Source organism: Cydia splendana, chromosome 26 (assembly GCF_910591565.1).
Source record: "Cydia splendana chromosome 26, ilCydSple1.2, whole genome shotgun sequence".
Taxonomy (NCBI): domain Eukaryota; kingdom Metazoa; phylum Arthropoda; class Insecta; order Lepidoptera; family Tortricidae; genus Cydia; species Cydia splendana.
The window spans coordinates 9,890,729-9,912,278 of NC_085985.1; the positions used below are offsets into that span (position 1 = coordinate 9,890,729).

A 21,550-nucleotide genomic window follows, 5' to 3' on the forward strand; every position below is an offset into this window, starting at 1 on the left:
TTCCATAGTACTTCGCTAAGGCCCATTATGTCAATATTTAATCTTTTCATTTCTTGTACAGTGTTTTCAATTTTACCTGGTTTAATTAAACTTCTTACATTCCACGTCGCAAATTTTAACCATTGTTTCTTCTTCTTTATTAGTTTTAATCCCGCGTTGAATTTTCCTGTCCTGGCATCATCTGTTTCTTCTCTCACGGTAGCATATTTCCCATCACAAGACCCGGAAATCTCGTGACGCCGGGTCGGGCCCGGATCGCATCGAACTGGCTCACTTGATTGACTTTGCACGGTGGCTTTCTTGGAGCAAAATAGGTGTATTGGGGCCCCAGTTCCTTTTACACCAGCTGTAACCTTGCTGCAAGGTTTGGACGCCGCCGTTGATCTCGAGAGATTCATCCGCCGCCTGTCCTCCTGCTTGCTCCAGCCCGAGCCAGCAGCACGCCCACAGCCTCTACTCCGAATACGTCAGAGTAGCCTGTGGGCGGGGTTTTTTGCGGAGTGTCCATCTCCGGCCTATGCGGTCCGCGGGAGGTATTTTATTTCCCTCCAGCCCTCTGGTAGTCTCTTCCGACCACCAGGAGGGCCTCCCCTATCCGCCACCTGGGGACGCGCTCTCTAGGGATATAGGCTTCCCCCGAGAGAAATAGACTTCTATATTCTGAAGCAGACTTCTATAATCAATTAATCACTAATGACAATGACACTCACTTTGTCCTATTCAAGTGTAAAGTTAGCTCAGAAGTAGATGGACTCTACTGAGTTGTACCAATCCTCCGTTAGATGGTGCTGTGCCCACCGTGAACTGAGTAACGGCGTGTCGATTCGAAAACGTTGGGTGTCTAGTGTTGCGCTATGTGGGGCAACTAGAAAGTTGAAATTTGGTATTTTTTGCTGACGGCTGTTGACATGCATATGTTGCACAACGTTTTTAAACAATATCTGGGAGACCTAGCTTTGCTCGGAAATACAAAAACTCAAAAATGCGCGTTTTCCCAGAGATAAGACCTAGCTAGATCGATTTATCGCCCCCGTAAACCCCCATATAGCAAATTTCATCGAAATAGAGCCGTTTCCGAGATCCCCGAAATATATATAAATAAACATACAACAATTGCTCGTTTAAAGGTATTAGATTAGATAATAATAAAATTATCAGGGAACGGAATGATCTAGGCTTGTGCCTGCTCGGTCACTACAGCGAGCGCTCCACTCTCGGTCAAACGAACTAGTTCAGTCTTTTAGTTCCTTTAGTTCAGTTCGGTCTTTGAGAGCTGGAATTAATATGAAACGATTTTAGATCTGTCCATAAATGACGTCATCTATTTTTGACCCCCCTAAAGTCATCCAAAAATCATGCTTCGAATGACCCCGTTTCCTCCTACTTCATGCTACCATCATCCGATGTCCAAACTCCCCCAGTTTGAAATGACGTAATTTATGAATATCCCCTTTACACTAGTTTTTATTATATCTTTGGCAACTGATTTCGATGATTCAAGCTGCACGATACTATATAACCCGCGTTTTGGTAAGAAAACTGATGTATGGAGTTAACACTCTATCCTTACTTATTTCCCTGTACTTAAACCAGGCGTGCGAAACTCCTCCCTTCGGGTAAACTCGGCTCCGTTCGGCTCAGCTCCGAGCAATTATTAGGGTTGGCACAACTAGACGTCCCTTTGCGTGCACGACCACAGATAATGGCTTTAATTTTGACAACCCTAAATAGACGAAAGGGATAGTGCCATATATTAGAAAGGAACAGCATGATTCGTCCCTAAACCGCTGTCAAACTTCGATTTTGTAGGAAGTTTCCTTTCTGTACGGTAGTACTATTATTTATTCTGTGCTTATACCGAAATCATATGCTCTCACTTGCCAACGGAGGGTTAAGAAATCACGATTCTTTTTTTTTATTTGCAGACGAAAATTTGGGACCTTAGGAAGAGATCCTGCGTGTACACTGTAGCGGCACATACGCATCTTCTAAGCGGTAACTATACTCATATGTGACGTTATCTATGAAAAGGGACCTTATTGTCGATGGCGCTTACCCCATTATTAACGATGCTCCGATATAAATACAATGCCGCGCGACGCTGTGAAGCGCTGGTGGCCTAGCGGTAAGAGCGTGCGACTTGCAATCCGGAGGTCGCGGGTTCAAACCCCGGCTCGTACCAATGAGTTTTCGGAAGTTATGTACGAAATATCATTGATATTTACCAGTCGCTTTTCGGTGAAGGAAAACATCGTGAGGAAACCGGACTAATACCAATAAGGCCTAGTTTCCCCTCAGGGTTGGAAGGTCACATGGCAGTCGCTTTCGTAAAAACTAGTGCCTACGCCAATTATTGTGATTAGTTGTCAAGCGGACGCCAGGCTCCCATGAGCCGTGGCAAAATGCCGGGATAACGCGAGGAAGAAGAAGACGCGCGACGCTGTGCGGCGTAAGCGCCCTTTTCATAGATAATGCCCCATATTACTTTTATTCTACCAATATAAATGTTTATGTTAGTACAGTCAGCAGCAGAAGTTGCTAAGCGGGCTAGGTGTTCAAAATGATCTTGACGCGACTTTATTGTTAAGAGAATAAGAGCGTGTCAAGGTTATTTTGAACATCTCGCCCGGTTAGCAACATCTGCTGCTGACTGTACCACTTACTGTTAACTGTCCATCGGTGGATCTTATGCCTTTTATTTATTTAGAGATGGGCCGAATATTCGGTAATTATTCGGTATTCGGCATATTTTTCAATGTTCGTATGCGGCCGAATAGTTCGGTTCGAACTGCCGAATATTTACCGAATAAATTCTTTTTTAAGGGCGTCCGCAAAACACGTGCGGTGGGAATTCCACCCCAATTAAAATAGTTAATGAATTGCGTAATAATTGAAGTAAACAATGCGCGAATTGAATGATTGCTATTAGCATTATCCAGGCGCTATACCTACTTTAGCTGCTGTCACTAATTCCACGCAGACAAAGTCGCGGGCAAAAGCTATTATAATATGATTTAATTAATGAGACGTGATAGAATATAAAATTATTTACTTATTTTTATTTTTTCTTGCCCATTATTTTGTTTATAACAGTTATTCTTTTTTCGCAGACGTGCGATACCAAAAGAGCCACGGTCACTTCTTGATGACGACATCTTATGACAAGAGTGCGAAGCTGTGGTCCAACCCGGCCTGGCATCCCCTCCGCACGCTCGCCGGGCACGACAACAAGGTAATACCATAGAGCAGCGGCCCGCGAACCTCTCGCTTGCGGCCCGCGAGCCTCCCTGGCTATTTTGTAATATTGACAAACGACAATGTCTGCTAAAGTCATAAATATTACCAAAGTGCGGCCCGCGTCAACTTCGTTAACTACTATGTGGCCATTGGCTGCTAAAAGGTTGCCGACCGCTGCCATAGAGCAAAGAGAATAGAGTGTATAGAGACGGACTGTCAAAGTAAATTATGTAGCCACTGTACATTTACTGCTATCTTGCGACAGAACATAAAACTGTTAGAACGCCATTTGACTTTGATCCTTATTCTTTTAACTGATATGTGTTAGCTTCTTGAATATTAATATTAACGCCATCTACTCGACTATAGGCCAAAGGTATCAGTGCAGGTGCAATGTTTTCGAGCGATGGCGCCATAACCTTCAGTCTACTCTCGAGTAGATGGCGTTAATATTAATATCTAACAAGTTAACACATATCAGTGAAAGAATAATGGTCAAAGTCATTTGGCGTTCTAACAGTTTTAATCGTCTGTCGAAAGATGGCAGTAAATGTACTGTAGCTACATAATTTACCATGACAGTAACTCTCTATTTCAAATTCTCTTTGCATAGAGTAATATAAGTAAAGAAAGAGTGATAACTCCATACATCAGTTTTCTTACCAAAACGCGAGTTATTTCGTAGTCGACATTTAGCGTCAAGTAGCGGAATTTATCAGTACTGCTAGTCGACAATAGATGTCGCGACGAACGGAAAATCTAATGCTTAACAATTTTCAGCTAATATTATAACCGGATTAACCGGAACTCTATTTTCAACTCCTTCTGCCTGTAATATTAGTTGTAATTGTTGAGCAATACACTCTTCGTTAGTCGCGACACACGCGACATCTAGTGTCGAGTAGCAGTACTGATAAATTGCTATTAGATATCGACTATGTAATAACTCTCGTTTTGGTAAGAAAACTGATGTATGGAATGGAGTTACCACTCTTACTTATATTTCTCTATGCTGTAGCTGAACTGGTTACTACACTCAATTTTTAAGGTTCCGTACCTCAAAAGGAAAAAACGGTACCCTAATAGGATCACTCGTGCGTATGTCTGTCCGTCCGTCTGTCACAGCCTATTTTCTCCAAGAGTACTGGACGAATTAAGTTGAAATTTGGTACACATATGTAAATTCGTGGCCCAAAGACGGACATCTTACGTAAACAAATAAATTTTAAACATAGAGGCCACTTTTGGGGTTAAAAAATAATGTTTTTTAAAGTATATCGTGTTACATATCACATGAAAGAGCTCATTTTAAGAATCTCAAATATATATTTTTTTGTAAATTTAAAATAAATAGTTTAGAAGTTATTTAAGAAAATAGGCAAAAAATTACCGGGCCCTTTATCTCCGAAACTACTGGGTCTAAAATGTTGCTTTACAGATATATATATGACAGGAAAACCTATTAGAAATATACAGTCAAGCGTGAGTCGGACTAATTACTTAGTTTTCGATCCGACCCCTACGGGTTTTTTAAAGGCAATTCACTCACCTTTCACATATAAAAAATACATTGTTTAAACATTGGGTAATGTACGGAACCCGCGGAATAAAGCGGAATTATCAGTACTGCTACTTGACAATAGATGTTTCAACGACCAACAAGTCTAATGCTCAACAATATTCAGCTAATATTATAACCGGATTAACCGGAACTCTATTTTCAACTGCTGCTTGTAATATTAGTTGTAAATTGTTGTTCAATACAATTTTCGTGAGTCGCGACACTAGAGAATTCTAGTATCGAGTAGCGGTACTGATAATTCCGCTACTCGATGGTAGATGTCGACTGCAAAAATAATAGTCTTTTTGGTACCTTAACTGATGTATGGAGTGAGCACTCTATTCTTACTATATTTCTCTTTGTTACAGGTGATGTCGGGCGACATATCGTACGACAACAAGTACATAGCGACGTGCTCATACGACAGGACCTTCAAACTCTGGGCCCCGGACCTCGCGTGATTTTAACATCTTTACAGTACATCTGGTGTTCCATTATGACACCCTGTGCTATGTCTACACATCGGTAACTCGTGGCATGTAGGTAGCACTTAAAAGATTAGTTTAATTAATTCCTTTTTTTAAGTGGTTTCTTTTTCTCGACTCGTATAGGATGAACATTGTCACATCACTAGTCTGTTAGAAACTGTCAAGTGCCACGAGTTCCCGATGTGTGCTCATCACTAATCTTTTAAGTGCTACCTAAATGCCACGAGTAACCGATTTGTAGCTATAACATAACAATAGATGTAGCACCGACCGGAAAGTCTTATATTTTTGAGCATTAGAGTTTCCGGTCGGTGCTCCATCTATTGACACTTGACAGTACTACTACTACTTAAAGTACTGATAATTCCGCTACTCGATGCTAGATGTCGACTATGAAAATACTAATTTTTTTGGTACCAAAACTGATGTATCGAGTGAGCACTCTTGTCTTAGGTCTTTGAAATATAGTAAGGGGCTATTCATAAATTACGTCATTTCAAATTAGGGGGGGGGGGGGGTCTGGACATCGGATGACGGTAGCATGACGTCGGAGGAAACGGGGTCACTCGAAGCATGATTTTTGGATGATTTTAGGGGTGGGGGGGGGTCCAAAATCGTCAAAAATCGATGACGTAATTTATGGACAGCCCCTTACTATATTTCTGTATGGCTATAATAAACACATTATGTAACTACGTCGAAAATTTAATGGGCCATACTGCCCTGCTAAGCCAAAGAGCGCTATCTCAAAAGAAAATTAATTTCTATTTATTAGTTTCTATTACTGAGAATTCCATTTTCAAAATCATGTTTTAGAGATAGCGCTATTCGGCTTAGCGCCACTTGCACCATTCCACTAACCCGGCGTTAACCGGTTAAACCTTTAACCCAGTGTCAAATTCTACTGGTAACCATGGTAACTCCAGGTTTAACCGGTTAACCCATGGTTAGGGAATGGTGCAAGTGGCCCTTAGGAGGGCAGTATACAGTACCGTCTTTACCATGAGGGCACACGGGGCCCGTGCCCAGGGCCCTCCTCAGGGGGCCCCGAAGGACAGACAGAAACCGTATATTTGATAACCCATAATAAATAGAAGATCATAGTAGAAAAATGTTAGTTTAATTCGCTTTCTTTACTTTCTAAAAGGGCCCCAAATTCTTATGTGCCCAGGGGCCCCAGCATAGTTTAAGACGGCCCTGGCAGCATATATACTGTAAAACGTTGTACGATACACGTGCGAATAGTAATCCGCATTTGTATAGTAAATAACTATTAATAAATAACTGTGCTTAATTTGTGTTTTGTTTTGCTTAAACTATAGACCAATCAAATTAGATCCTAAAATAGCGTTCTGAGGAATTAATTCCCAGCAAGCTGGGAATTGAGCCTACACCAGGCGTGGCTCACTCCGCGATTTCGTCGCTTTGCTACAGGTAGCTACAAGTACATCCGTTCCACACCAATTTTGGTGGCTAGCCATAAGCCGCGCGTGGCGCTGTCGCCACCTAGCGGCCATATCTGTCCTGATCGTAACAGACGCGTTTTGTTAGAGAGTGAGTCTTCTGTACCTAGTACTATTATTTATTCTGTGCCTACAGGAGATATTTTTAGGGTTCCGTACCCAAGGGGACCCTATTACTAAGACTCCACTGTCCGTCTGTCTGTCTGTCACCAGGCTGTATCTCATGAACCGTGATAGCTAGACAGTTGAAATTTTCACAGATGATGTATTTCTGTTGCCGCTATAACAAATACTAGAGTTAGACCAAGAAAAGTCTGCAGCCGTTTTGATAGCCCACGCAGTGCAAGTGTTATTTATACCTCATAATTTCATAGACGTTTAAAATAACACTGATACTTTCACCTAAATGGTTAATTAAAATTTTACCCTCAAGAAATGCTATGAAAATTATACTTAGTCATGTTTTAAAAAAACACATAATATATTTTACTTGTATTCGAAATGAAAGGTAGTGTTTTTAAGTCGGGTGAAAGGCACCATTTCCGCCTCGGACTATTTCTGATCTCACTGCGTTCGAGCACCATCCTCCGCCGCGTCTGTCTGTTTGTATGTTCGCGATAAACTCAAAAACTACTTAACGGATTTTCATACGGTTTCCTATCATTATAGTGATTCTCGAGGAAGCTTTAATGGTTTAGGTGTATAATTTGTAAACCAGTGCGAAGCCGGGTGCGGGTCATTAGTATCAAAGAGAATATACATCTGTCATAGTAAATTTTGCAGTCACAGTAAAGTTACTGCCATCTATCGACAGGCGATTAAAACTAAATATGTATAAAAATATCAAAAGTATTAAAAATGTACTTATATATTTATGGATAAATGATATTTTTATTTTTATATGATTTTGGCCCATGTTCTTTCACTGATATACTATGTTAAAATATCAAACGATGTCGTCAACGCCATCTAGCCGAGCATAGGCCAAAGGTGTGGCGCCATCTATCCGAGAATGACTTTTTCTTGATTACCGAGGCACTTTTCCTAAGACTTTATTCATCTTAGGGGCTGTCCATAAATTACGTCATCGATTTTTGACACCCCCCCCCCCCCCTCTTAAAGTCATCCAAAAATCATGCTTCAAATAATCCCGTTTCCTCCTATGGCATGCTACCATCATCCGATGTCCAGCCCCCCCCTAATTTGAAATGACGTAATTTATGAATAGCCCCTTATACGGAGTTACATAAATGTGTCTTTGCTAGAATGAAATAATATAATATATAAGATCACTAGATAAAGTCTGCGATCTTGCAAAAATAGCACCTTAGTGCGAATTTCATACAACTTTCTTGGATTGGCTGATAATCGGCAAGACAACCCTAGCACTGCAGGGCTATACCGGATCTATCGTATATTGTAGGGAGGAAAACCGTTCGCTAGTTGGCAGTAAGCACAGCGCCATCTAACGGCGAATTCATCAACTTAGGAGTATGCCGAACTGAACCTAGGACAAACGTAGTGATTATATTCTCTTTGCCTAAAACCTGCATTCTCAAATTACGGGCATCTTTCTCTTTTACTCCAATTAAGGCTAAATTAGAGTGACAGAGAAAGATGCTTGCATCATGCACGCATCCTCATAAGACGGTTTGTTTCGTGATTATTGTTAAGGTGCAGTAGGCTCAGAGAACGGAGTTTTTGAAAAAGTCGTAGCGCTTTATTTATAAAAAAGAGTAGAAATTAAAAAGTGGTAACACTGTAGTGTTTTCCCATTTTCGTATACAAATTGATATGAAAGCATTTTGAAAGGGACGACACTACAGTGTTGCTACTTTTTAATTTCTACTCTCTTTTACCAGACTGTACCAGGGGTACCAGGCGTGGCTCACTCCGCGATTTCGTCGCTTTGCTACAGGTAGCTAAAAGTACATCCGTTCGGCCCCAATTTTGGGGTTTGCCATAAGCCGCGCGTGACGCTGTCGCCACCTAGCGGCCATATCTGTGCTGATCGTAACAGACGCGTTTTGTTAGAGAGTGAGTCTTCTGTACCTAGTACTATTATTTATTCTGTGACTGTACGGTTGCCAAAAATGTTATTACCAATCTTGACGCCTTACTCTAGGAAGACTTCAGCGATCCGAATCCTGAGTTTTTGACTCTCACTCGAATGTAAGTACTACCCATATTATTTATACATATATTAATAAACAAAATACTGTCCACGAAAAATTTAAAAATAAGTAAAAGTAGGTCCTCTACAACCCAAACGGGCAGACGCCGGGTGTAGCGGAGTATTACAACTTGGCACCGACTTAATACTTTCAAACGCATGAGCAAATTGTATGTAATACCAATTATTTCTTGCTTTTTAGTTGCTGGGTGTTTTTTATTTATTACATATTTAAAAATAAGTTTTAATTTTGATATTTGCCGCTCTTTTCTACTCACGGAAATGGCTAGACAGATCAGGGGTGCGAAACTCCTCGCTTCGGGCATACTCGGCTCCGTTCGGCCAAAGACATATGTAACTCCGTATAAGATGAATAAAGTCTAAGGGCGATTGTGCACTACAATGAATTTTACTGTCCGGCAGTCCGAGTTTTTACGGTCCGATATGGCACGCCATTAAATGTATATAGTAGCTTGTGCACTAGACGTAATTTTACCGTCCGACATTTTACTTTTCGCCATTCCGGACAGTTTTTTTCCGGTCCGAGATGACACCTATGAAAAACGTATTTATGCTTTTGCACTGCGTTTGGAATTATGTAGTATTGTTCATGGCCGGGCGGGGGCGGGCTAGGGGGGGGGGGGTGTGTTTCATGCTACTACGCCGCACCTGCGAGTAAAAAGACGGACAAGTGCACAAGCCAATCATCCGTTTTTTTCATGCCATATCGGACCATGAAAACTCAGACTGCCGGACAGTAAAATTCATTGTAGTGCATAATCGCCCTAAGAAAAAAACGTGCCTCGGAAATCAAGAAAAAGTCATTCTCGGATAGATGGCGCACACACCTTTGGCCTATGGTCGGCTAGATGGCGTTGACGACACCGTTTTATATTTAATAATTTTAACACATAGGTATCAGTGAATGAACATGAGTCAAAATGATATAAAAATAATAAAATGATTTATCCATATATATAAATTTTTTCGATAGTTTTATACGTTTTCATTTTGAATTTTAGTCGTGTCGATAGATGGCAGTAAATTTACTGTGACTACAAAATTTCCTATGACAAGACCCCTCTATACTATCTATTGTCTTTGGTTCGGCTTAGCATTGCCAGTGGGGAGACACTCCTCACTTCGGTCGAACTCGGCTCCGTTCGGCTCAGCATTGCTCCGAGCAATTATTAGGGTTGGCACCACTTGACTTCCTTTTGCGTGCACGACCACAGATAAGATAATCACTTGAATTTTGACAACCCTAAATAACCGAAAGGGTTAGTGATAGATAGTGCCGTATATTAGAAAGGGATAGCAGGATTCGACCCTGAACCACTGTCAAACTTCGGGTTTGTAGGAAGTGTCCTTTCTGTACGGTAGTACTATTATTTATTCTGTGGATGATATCATATATTTTTTAGCATCTGGACTTTTTTGTGCTAGTATTTTTTATATTTAGGTTAATCTTCATAAAAACGTCTGTATGAACGGTATGAATGTAAAAAAACGCCTCAATTTGGTTGACAGGTCGATGTGACCAGCTTAATAATAAAAAAATCATTTATTTCAGACCTTGCTCCATACACCGTTAGTTTTAACTTAATTTCGTAAGCACACTAAAAACCTACACTTAATTAAAAAAAAGTCAAGTATTCATTAGGATTAGGACAGCTCAAAAACTTAAGACGTGCTCCTAGGCTCTCTATTACTTGCATATTCGAGCTACCTATCCGATCTACCAATTGAAATGTAAAGGCAACGTATCTCTGGATACGCGAATTGGCATCCGTATGGTAATTAAAAGACTCTACATTCATTACTTTCTAGGATGTTGCTTTAATAATTTCGGAACTCTTTTTTATTTTCTGGCTTAGATAATAGGGAATATTACGCGGAACTCTGCGTAGGGGGCGCCACTACGACAATCCATCACAATCTGAGGATCTACCGCGAAACAAGCTTATACTGGGCTGCGCTTTGAACACAAACTAAATACAAAAATGAGGCCATGGTCTGGTTGTAGATTGTACACTCAATCGTTTTAGTGCATTTATTATTCATGTTAGTTTGCGCCTACTATTTCATAATACATATTGAATTCGAGTTACTCTTTATATTTGCAGAAAGGTCATTAAAATCATAAACTATACCAAAACATATTAGTGACAACACTGAGCAAATGTCAATGACATCTAATGTAGCACGTTCGAGCAGACGTTAGTTTTCATTATGAAAATTTTTTTCCATACTTATATGTCAAATGATTTTAAACTGTAATGCTTTAAGTGACAGCAGAGTTTTACTAAACATTTTTTTAGTTTTATTCTAGGGCAGCGTTGTAAATTGATCTCAATAGCGTCGTTGTGTTACTTCAGCAGATGTCTCGCCGCACCGAGGTCATCATTTCCGCGAAGTGCACCCATCGATAGATTGTAGACCTAATGTATCAGAGAATTGCAGTAATAATACCGAGGTAGCCTCCGCGCGGCTGGCACAATTACTCACACGTCCACCGTGGCGTGAGTGCCACGATCAAACCAGGAAATCACGAACGGCCCATCAAAGGATCAAAGCTTAATCGTATCTCGAAACACGATAAATAGCATTTTAAATTAATTAGCAGGAAGTAATCGCGTAATCAATTAATCTACGCGATTAAGGATTATTCTGTGTTAGAATTTCGCTTGAAACTGTCGTGTTTTGAATTAAAATGGTAATTAAAAAGATTTGCTGTTTGGGAGCGGGGTACGTCGGCGGGCCTACCTGCAGTGTTATAGCTCTAAAATGCCCGGACATCAAAGTGACTGTGTGCGATAAAAGTATAGATCGCATAAACCAGTGGAATTCGGAGAAATTACCGATCTATGAGCCCGGGTTAGACGACGTCGTGAATGAATGCAGAGGGCGGAATCTATTCTTCTCTACGGACATAGCGACTAGTATTCAAGAAGCTGATCTGATATTCATCTCTGTCAACACTCCTACGAAGACTATCGGTAATGGAAAAGGTCGCGCCGCGGATTTGAAGTATATAGAAGGCGCTGCGCGAATGATTGCCGATATAGCAACTAGCAACAAGATAGTGGTCGAAAAAAGCACTGTACCGGTTAAAGCTGCAGAGATAATCATGAAAATATTACGCGCGAATACTAAACCTGGTGTTAACTATCAAATATTGTCTAATCCGGAGTTCCTGGCTGAAGGTACGGCTATAGTTGACTTGGTAGAAGCTGACCGAGTCTTGATTGGTGGAGAAGACACACCTGATGGCCAGCGTGCTGTCCAGGAGCTCTGCTGGGTGTACGAGCACTGGATACCCGCTAAAAATATCCTGTTAACCAACACTTGGAGTTCTGAGCTGTCCAAACTAGCAGCTAATGCTTTTCTTGCTCAAAGAATTTCTAGTATCAACTCTCTGACAGCTGTCTGTGAAGCCACCGGGGCTGATGTGTCAGAGGTAGCCAGGGCCGTTGGTCGGGACTCGCGAATCGGTCCCAAGTTCCTAGAAGCCTCCGTCGGCTTTGGAGGCAGCTGCTTCCAAAAAGACATCCTGAATCTAATCTATTTATGTGAATGTCTAAACTTGCCAGAAGTAGCTGCATATTGGCAGCAAGTTATCAGCTTGAATGATTACCAGAAGACCAGATTCACTCGGAAAGTTATTGAATCACTCTTCAATACAGTTTCAGATAAAAAGATAGCTATACTAGGCTTTTCATTTAAAAAAAACACCGGTGATACTAGAGAGTCTCCCGCTATACTCGTTTCTACGACATTATTAGACGAGGGAGCTAAACTGCACATCTACGATCCGAAAGTAGAGAGAGAACAGATGCTATATGAACTAACACATCCATCTGTAACATCAGATCCTGAATCGGTAAAGAAGAATGTTGTAATTCATGACTCCGCATACTCAGCGGTCACGGGAGCTCATGCTATAGTGCTCTGCACAGAATGGGACGAGTTTAAAGAGCTGGATTATAAGAAGATATTTGATGTGATGATGAAGCCAGCATACTTGTTTGACGGGAGGAAGATATTGAACCATGACGCGCTGCTGGAGATCGGGTTCCATGTTCAAACTATCGGGAAAAGGCTGTCGAGGTCGAGCAGCATAAGGGCACAGGGCAGCCAGACTTCATAAATGTAAGTATTTCAAATTAAGTTTTTAACATATTTAAGACTAGCATAAATTTACCCACTAGCATAAATTTACCTACTTTTACTATAAATTTACCCACTAGCATAAATTTACCCACTTTTACGTTCGAAGAGGAAATGATGACTAGGTACAGTCAGCACCAGAAGTTGCTAAGCGGGCCAGGTGTTCAAAATGATCTTGACGCGACTTTATTGTTACGAGAATAAGAGCGTGTCAAGGTAATTTTGTATACCTCGCACGCTTAGCAACATCTGCTGCTGACTGTACTACGTTTGTATGGAAAGGCGATTTCGCGCGGTCGTCAATTTTATTCTTAGCCATGAAAAAAATGTATGAAATCATGTTACAGTGTAAGCGTAAAATGGCATAAACGCAGAAAATCGTATTAGATTAGATATATAAATCTAATACCTTTAAACGAGCAATTCTTGTTTATTTATTTATATGTAATAACTATTAATACAGTAAAATTATAAATTTTGCGTTTTCGTCAAATCCGGTAGTTCTGATTTTTTGCAGGCTTGTTTATGATGTTGGCCCAATGAATAATCCAAGTTTGTGACCTCGAGCGCCGAACGCAACTTTGTCAAAAATCGAATAAACCGCAATTTTTTTAGATTTGGGCGATTATAACCCTAAAGTACTAGTTTTTGATAGTAACTTCCTAGGGCGTTTTTAAAGTAGACTAAATTTGCTACAATAAGACACTAGAATTGTCTCTGTACATCTAATATTTTCCGAGATAAAGCCTTTCATAATTTTATAATTTTACGTCAGTTCTTAGCTATAATATAAGGGTTAGGTTGGTAATTTATATGGAATTCATCACCGGCACGTTCTACAAAATGTTTATTTTCCATAAAAAAATGTATGAGTGCCTATTTTGAAAAAATATTATTTTTTAAGGAAAATAAGTATTTTGTAGAACGTGGCGGTGATGAATTCCATATAAATTACCTGCCTAACCCTTATATTACGCCTAAGAACTGATGTAAAATTATAAAATTTTGAAAGGCTTTATCTCGGAAAATATTAGATGTACAGAGACAATTCTAGTGTCGTATTGTAGCAAATTTAGTCTACTTTAAAAACGCCCTAGGAAGTTACTACCAAAAACTAGTACTTGAGGGTTATAATCGCCCAAATCTAAAAAAAATTGCGGTTTATTTAATTTTTGACAAAGTTGCGTTCGGCGCTCGAGGTCACAAACTTGGATTATTCATTGGGCCAACATCATAAACAAGTCTGCAAAAAATCAGAACTACCGGATTTGACGCAAAAGAGGTTACAAAATTCGACAAAGTTACTGGATTATATGTATATGTCGCAGTCGGATCGTATAATCCGCCGTATTACATTACGGCTAGCCGTTTTCAAAAACAGGGGCGTTTTGAAATGCGGCGGTTTAACGATTAGCCGGATTGAATGCGGCTGAATGAGAATCCGCCGGAATGTATTCGGCGCCATACGTTCTTCAACACGGCTAGCCGTAATGTAATACAGCGAGTCATTAGCCGCCGCTTTGACAGTTTTTAGTTCCCATTTTTAACACCCGTGGCGCTGCCTGACAAACGCTGGGGCGTCCATCAAATCTGGAGTTCGTCGGACTGTTTCTTTTCAAAAAACATTTCTTTCGCAACTTAACTAGACGGAGCCCCGCTTCGCGGGGCTCCTATTTCTGAGCGGTTTGCCCTTCGGGCATCTGAAGCTACCTAACGAACCTAACCTACCTACCTATTGATTTAGTGAGACGTCCGTGAAAACATTACACTTTGGGGAAACAAGCGTAGGTATAGGTAAGTAGGTTAGGTTCGTTAGGTAGCTTCAGATGCCCGAAGGGCAAACCGCCCAGAAATAGGAGCCCCCTTGCGGGGCTCCGTCTATTTAAGTTGCGAAGGAAATGTTTTGGAAAATAAACACATGTAGTGCGGTGGGACCATGGTAAAAATAAATTAAATTGCAAACATTGTCAAACTCCCGTTACGTAGGCGACCGAAAGAACTGGTCACTCTACAATCTAAAATAGTAGTACGATGCGGCTAAACGTTGGCCGCCTTATTGAAGAACGTATCGCAATGACAATCCGGCTAATCGTCGAACCGCCGCATTTCAAAACGCCCCTGTTTTTGATTACGGCTAGCCGTAATGTAATACGGCGGATTATACGATCTGACTACGACATATATATGTATATATATTTTTTGGGTTCTCGGAAACGGCTCTAACGATTTCGTTTTCGGGGGCAATAAATCGATCTAGCTAGGTCTTATCTCTGTGAAACCGCGCATTTTTGACTTTTTATATGTTTTCCGAGCATCTCCCAGATATTATTAATAATGGGAGATAGGCGAACCATATTATTAATAATGGGAAATATTGCTAGCTGTTTAATGATTTTTAGGGTTCCGTACCTCAAAAGGAAAAAAAATGAAATAATTAGTAAATGGCATTGGCCCACGATTATCACAAATCAAAATAATTTTTGGCTACAATTCTGGCCCTCCACTTAAATTTCCTGAACTTTCTGGCCCCCATGAAGAAAGTTTGCCCACCACTGCCTTATAGCATCACTCGTGCGTCTGTCTGTCTGTCTGTACAAAATACACAAAATTGTTCTTTACCTATAGATGACAGGAAAACCTATTAGAAATGTGCAGTCAAGCGTGAGTCGGACCTACCTAGTTTTTGATCCGACCCCTACAAGTTTTTTTAAAGACATTTCATTCACGTTCTACATACAAAAACACATTGTTAAAAAATTGGGTAATGTACGGCACCCTTGGAACGCGAGTCCGACTCGCACTTGACCGGTTTTTAATTGCTGTTCTTTCAAATGTCATGGTCACGATATGCAATTTTGAGGAAGGTTAGGGTAATTACATTAATAGGATTTTCGATTTGAACAAACAATAGTAAGATCCGTTTATCTGAATGGCGTAATTCCTATTTAGCACGTATGCTGCGGTGCTATTTGAGGTCCGACCTCGGCCATGTCACGTCTCAATTCGAGGCTCTAATGTTTAAAGCCTTCATAACTTATGGTGTGACAATGCCACTATACTGACGGCTCGATTCGGGAAATGAATTAGAGATTTACTAGATATGAAATAGTAAAGATATGTGACGTTCCACGGCAAAAGGTACCTTATGGCGGCTGGCGCCGCGATTCGGTAAATGAATTAGAGATTCCCTAGATATGAAATAGTAAAGATTTGTGACGTTCCACGGCAAAAGGTACCTTATGGCGGCTATAGTTCGTTTTTTTAGCATTAGAAAGAAGGTAAGCGATCTTAACATGTCTTTTAATTGAATAACGCTTTTTAAAAGTCAGTAACTACCTATTACTTATGAAAGCAGAAGAATATAAATGATCGTATTAGATTCATAATTTTAACATATTTGCCGTGACTTATTTTTAAAACATGTCTTTCAATCAATTAAAAGACACATCAAGACTGTTTACCTTTTTTCTAATACTAAATGAAACTGACTATAGTTTGTGCCTTGCATGGAGAATATGGCGTCGTACTTAAACAAAAACAAACTACAATATTTAGCATGAATTGTAGTATTTATAATATTAATAACACCATTTTTGTTACAGGTATCGTCACAAATAATAAAAGCATGAGATTAGAGCTACCGAGGATATTCGTCCTAACGCAACTAAGAAAGTACCAACAGATGTAGTGCATAATAACGCTGCGTCTTACGTAAGCGAACAACTCGCGAACGCGACGCGGCGCGGCGCGGCGGGCCCAAGGCGCTCGCGTTCGCAACGAGATCGCCCCCGTAGGACACTTCTATAGGCATCAAAGGATTGATTCGCCCCGCGCCGCATCGCTTCGCTTCGCGTTCGCGTGTTGTGCGCCTACGTAGTATGCTGCGTAATAGTTATTTGTTTTACAAGGGGGCAAAGTTGTTGTTTAACCGCACTTGCTAATATTGATACCCGAGCAAGCGAAAGATTCCAAAATTGAACTACGAGCGTAGCGAGTGGTTCGAAAAACGGAATCTTGAGCGTTGCGAGGGTTTCAAAGCACGAGGGTTAAACAAAATTTGCCCCCGAGTGAAACACAAAATTTTTCACCACACCAACCCGATGAAAATATTAACTGTAAGATATCAAACAAAAACAAATCCAAATGAATGTTATGGAAAACAATTATGCACTACATCCGTAAGTATACACCAGTCATAACAATGTCATAGGTAGTAAAAATGTTAAAACAACCGTTTTATGTGTGTAGCTATTTATGTGAAGGTAAATAAACTACAGGTTATATATAGCTATTATATAGTCTGTATCTTTAGGTATTTAAATAAAAGTAAACGAACAATTTGTACATTTTCGGGTAGTTATAACATTTATCGTTTAACCGACCAAATACAAAACCGCCTGGATCTGTCACTGGACGACCTGACTTTAACCTACATTATTTGATCGTGTAATGTTTTCATCTGCCCTCAACTGGCTTAACTTAAGGGGCCATTTGAGGGTAGGTTTTGTTTACTTTTATTTAAATACCTAAAGATACAGAGTATAGTTATTAACTGTTTTTAATACTGTAAACTCAGGTAACTTTAGTCCACAACTTATAACTGAGGAGTGTCTTTTCAAAAGCACTTATTTTTGTATTTACATTGAGAAATAAGCCCTTTTGAAACGACTCCTCAACTGTGGTCCAAATTCAGATACCAGTAAAATAATGTGTAAGTATTTTTCAAATTCTGTTGAGTATATAATATAGAAAAAGCATTGGTGTATCTAAGCTCCAGTATGAATGTAACGAGTACAAAATAAATCATATAAAGGCTCGTTATCGTTAAGAATCAACGTTATAAACTGGACGATGATTTTAGTATAGGACTATCTATAGTTACCTCATCGACGTATATATCTATGGACTGGCCTTACGGGCACTAAAAATGGTACTAGTTCAGCGGTGTTACTCACGAATTCGAGCCAATCGTGCAGTCTAACGCAACTAGTTGCGACCAATAGCGCGCGTGATGCGGACTCATCAACCAATCGCGCGCGTGATGCGAACTCATCAACCAATCGCGTTGAAGCGGTGTCACACCACTGTACTGGCCCCCGTCATGTCTCATTATTATTGCCCGTAAAGCCAGTCCCTAGATATCTATGTCAATGAGTTACCTGAATTAGCGGTACTTCACAGCAATATATTTTATAATATGTCGGTATTCGCCACATTAACCATGTATGTTTACTATCGATTATACCCAGTTATTCTTTGGTTAAAATTTAATATTTCTTGGTGAAACTGTGTAGTGATTTTCACATGTTTTACCACTATTTACCGTATACATATGTAATTATGATTTAGAGTATAGGCATTTGCGATAAAATGGTCACAATTTAAACTGCCAAATAATGCATTGTTTTATCAGTTTAACCTTGTACGTCCCGGCGTACTAAATTTAGAACAAATCACGATAAGTATTACGTAAAAATATTAAAACTTGATTTACGTTTCGAAATGAAAAACTATATAGGTACATAAGTTATTTTAGACTAAGGATAAGTAATTTAACTTTTATATTGTAAAAATATTTAATTTTAATAAATATTACACAAACTAAGTTATGGATTTATGGAATGGTTTAAAGGTGTATTAGGCTGATTCCGAGTGCTTTAGAATGTCGGCGATTCCAAAAATCACTTCATTACATGCCATTAAAGCCAATTTCCGGAATTACCCGATACTCTTAAGTATTTCGAATTATATAGCCGTTTAATATAATATTTTTTTGGCCTGTTAACTTCATTTTAATTTACGTTCATGAAATAAAACAATTTAAAAAGATTATATTGCGTACTCTGAACCTGGATTAGGCTGCATTTCCATCAAAGATGTGCGAGGAATGTGTGCGAGGAGGTGTGTGTGGACCAATAGAATTACTTCATGCTCTAGCGAGCAACATTCTATTGGTTCTTAACAAATGCCTGGCTAAGCAATCCTCGCACATCTCTGGTGCAAACGAACCCCTATAATACCCGCCTAACGTTCGTCTGTCACCAGGCTGTATCTCATGAACCGTGATAGCTAATAGACAGTTGAAATTTTCACAGATGCCGATTTCTGTTGCCGCTATAACAACAAATGCTTAAAAGTACGGAACCCTCGGTGGGCGAGCCCGATTCGCTGGTCTAGGTAATAAAGTCGGTACTAAAACTGATGATTCTGCTAATTTTCCTTTCACTGAAGTAATAATTTCCGGTTGCGCAAAAAAACACAATGTGTTTGTTTCATTAAGCCTTTGAGATAAGAGGAAACGTTCGTTTTACTACTCAGTATTATCAAGTGAGTTAAAGACGAGTTAATAATAAAAACGTACAATTCACTATCAAACATTTCCCTGTATACTGTAATTTATGAAATAAATATACTAAACTAAAGTATAGAGATACTAACTTTTGCCCGCGACTACGTCTGCGTGGAATTAATATGTAATTTCCACCGCCTTTTCACCCCCTAATGGGTAGGGCCGCTATAGAAATATACAGGGTGCAAAATACCGTATCAACGCATCGTCAAAAGAGAGTTTTATAGTAATGGGAATCAAAAGCGACTACTAATCGATTTCTAAACATCTTCCGTTTACAATATAACACTTTAAACTCTCGCATTTTGTACACATATTTAATTACACAAACGGGTCTACCGCGATATAATCTCATTAAAGGTAAAAACAATGAAATTATATCGCGGTAGACCCGTTTGTGTAATTAAATATCTTCCGTTTAATTAAAACGTACAATGCGGTTTGTATGTAATTTTTTTGTAGGAAATAAGCGATCCATCGTTTAGTCAAATCAACTTTACACACTATTTTTACAAACGACGGTGCTCCAGTTGAAGATCCTCAAGAACGGATCGAAATATCGAGTGTTTATTCGGCTTAATACGTGAATTCCTAGTTTAAAATAAATTTAACATGTATATGGGGCATTATCTATGAAAAGGGACCTTATTATCGATGGCGCTTACGCCGCACAGCGTCGCGCGGCATTGTATTTATATCAGAGCATCGTTAATAACGGCGTAAACGCCATCGACAATAAGGTCCCTTTCCATAAATAACGTCACATATGTCTTTATTATTCACTCGTCTTTCTTATTATAATATAAAATAATGTTATATTAAACTTATCGCCTATCTAATAGTAGGTATTACCTATTTAATTTTAAGATAATTTGAACATTGTTTATCAATTGATAAGAAATGGTCAAATGCAAAATTACGCGCTTGACCGGTATTTAGTATTGACACAGAATAATTAATAGTACTACCGTACAGAAAGGAAACTTCCTACAAAAACGAAGTTTGACAGCGGTTCAGGGTCGAATCATGCTGGCCCTTTCTAATATATGACACTATCCCTGTCGGCTATTTAGGGTTGTCAAAAATCAAGTGATTATCTTATCTGTGGTCGTGCACGCAAAAGGAAGTCAAGTGGTGCCAACCCTAATAATTGCTCGGAGCAATGCTGAGCCGAGCGGAGCCGAGTTTGACCGAAGTCAGGAGTTTCGCACCCCTGGTATTGATAAAAGATACATATATCACGATGAGATAATGATTTCACCGTATACCAAGTAAAACCTCTGTGTTACGAAAACGTATGGTACCTACTTATTTTTGTAATTCAACCTAAAATTACATACATTTTTTTATCCCAAATTGAGATTACGTTTTTATTCCGCCCAGAATGAATGATCAAATTTGTTAAATACATAGACACCAAATTACTAAATTAAATTATGTTACTGTACATTTATTGTAAACTACTAGTATATGAGGTGTGCAATAAAGATTATTGTATTGTATCAAAATCTAATATATATATTTTTAATGCTCCTTTATTACTAAATATTGGTCGAACTTCCTTAATTCTAGTTCTATCCTTATTTTAAATTCTAGACACTCCTATTATTTTAATACTTATAGGCTAAGAACATGTATTTTTTTATTTTTTTTTCGTTTTATATTATTGTATGGAAATCGAAATTTTCCATCATCATTCTAGCGTTGTCCCGGCATTTTGCCACGGCTCATGGGAGCGGGTCCGCTTGGCAACTAATCCCAAGAATTGGCGTAGGCACTAGTTTTTACCAAAGCGACTGCCATCTGACCTTCCGACCCAGAGGGTAAACTAGGCCTTTATTGAGTTTTTTGACTTGATTGGGCTTTTTTGGTCCTTTAATCGAAATTTTCCATTTCCGTAGATAATAAAAGTAGGTATATGGAGTACTTATAATTCTTTTCCTGTTAAATTTCCGGCACTTTCTGGAAATATACACTATCTGTATTATCGCCGCAATATTTTTTATATTTAAACAAGAACTTTTTATTTTCATTATAAATTGTTTTATAATCATAGGCAATAATAATTTTTGTAATCATTAATGTTTAAAACATGTATTTATTTTTGTA

At 39.3% G+C, this 21,550-nt stretch overlaps 2 protein-coding genes across 2 annotated transcripts in view; both read left to right on the top strand.

Annotated features, from left to right (window-relative positions):
- The window catches only part of LOC134803294 (U4/U6 small nuclear ribonucleoprotein Prp4), a 39,555-nt gene extending 34,106 nt beyond the window's left edge, over nucleotides 1–5,449 (top strand). Inside the window, exons 12-14 of the mRNA XM_063776068.1 lie at nucleotides 1,926–1,995; nucleotides 3,111–3,232; nucleotides 5,167–5,449. Of these exons, the coding sequence (XP_063632138.1) occupies nucleotides 1,926–1,995; nucleotides 3,111–3,232; nucleotides 5,167–5,259 (285 nt within the window). The 3' untranslated portion in view covers nucleotides 5,260–5,449. The remainder of the gene's footprint in view (nucleotides 1–1,925; nucleotides 1,996–3,110; nucleotides 3,233–5,166) is intronic.
- A 5,826-nt stretch (nucleotides 5,450–11,275) lies between these two features.
- LOC134803182 (UDP-glucose 6-dehydrogenase) lies at nucleotides 11,276–18,944 on the top strand. Its single transcript, XM_063775884.1, has 2 exons — nucleotides 11,276–13,074; nucleotides 16,695–18,944. The coding sequence occupies exon 1, from the start codon at nucleotides 11,636–11,638 to the stop codon at nucleotides 13,070–13,072; it is 1,437 nt and encodes a 478-aa protein (XP_063631954.1). The 5' UTR covers nucleotides 11,276–11,635; the 3' UTR covers nucleotides 13,073–13,074; nucleotides 16,695–18,944.
- The last annotated feature ends 2,606 nt before the right edge of the window (nucleotides 18,945–21,550 follow it).

Coding starts and splice junctions, on each gene's coding strand:
- LOC134803182 (XM_063775884.1), top strand. CDS start 11,636: ATGGTAATTAAAAAGATTTGCTGTTTGGGAGCGGGGTACGTCGGCGGG.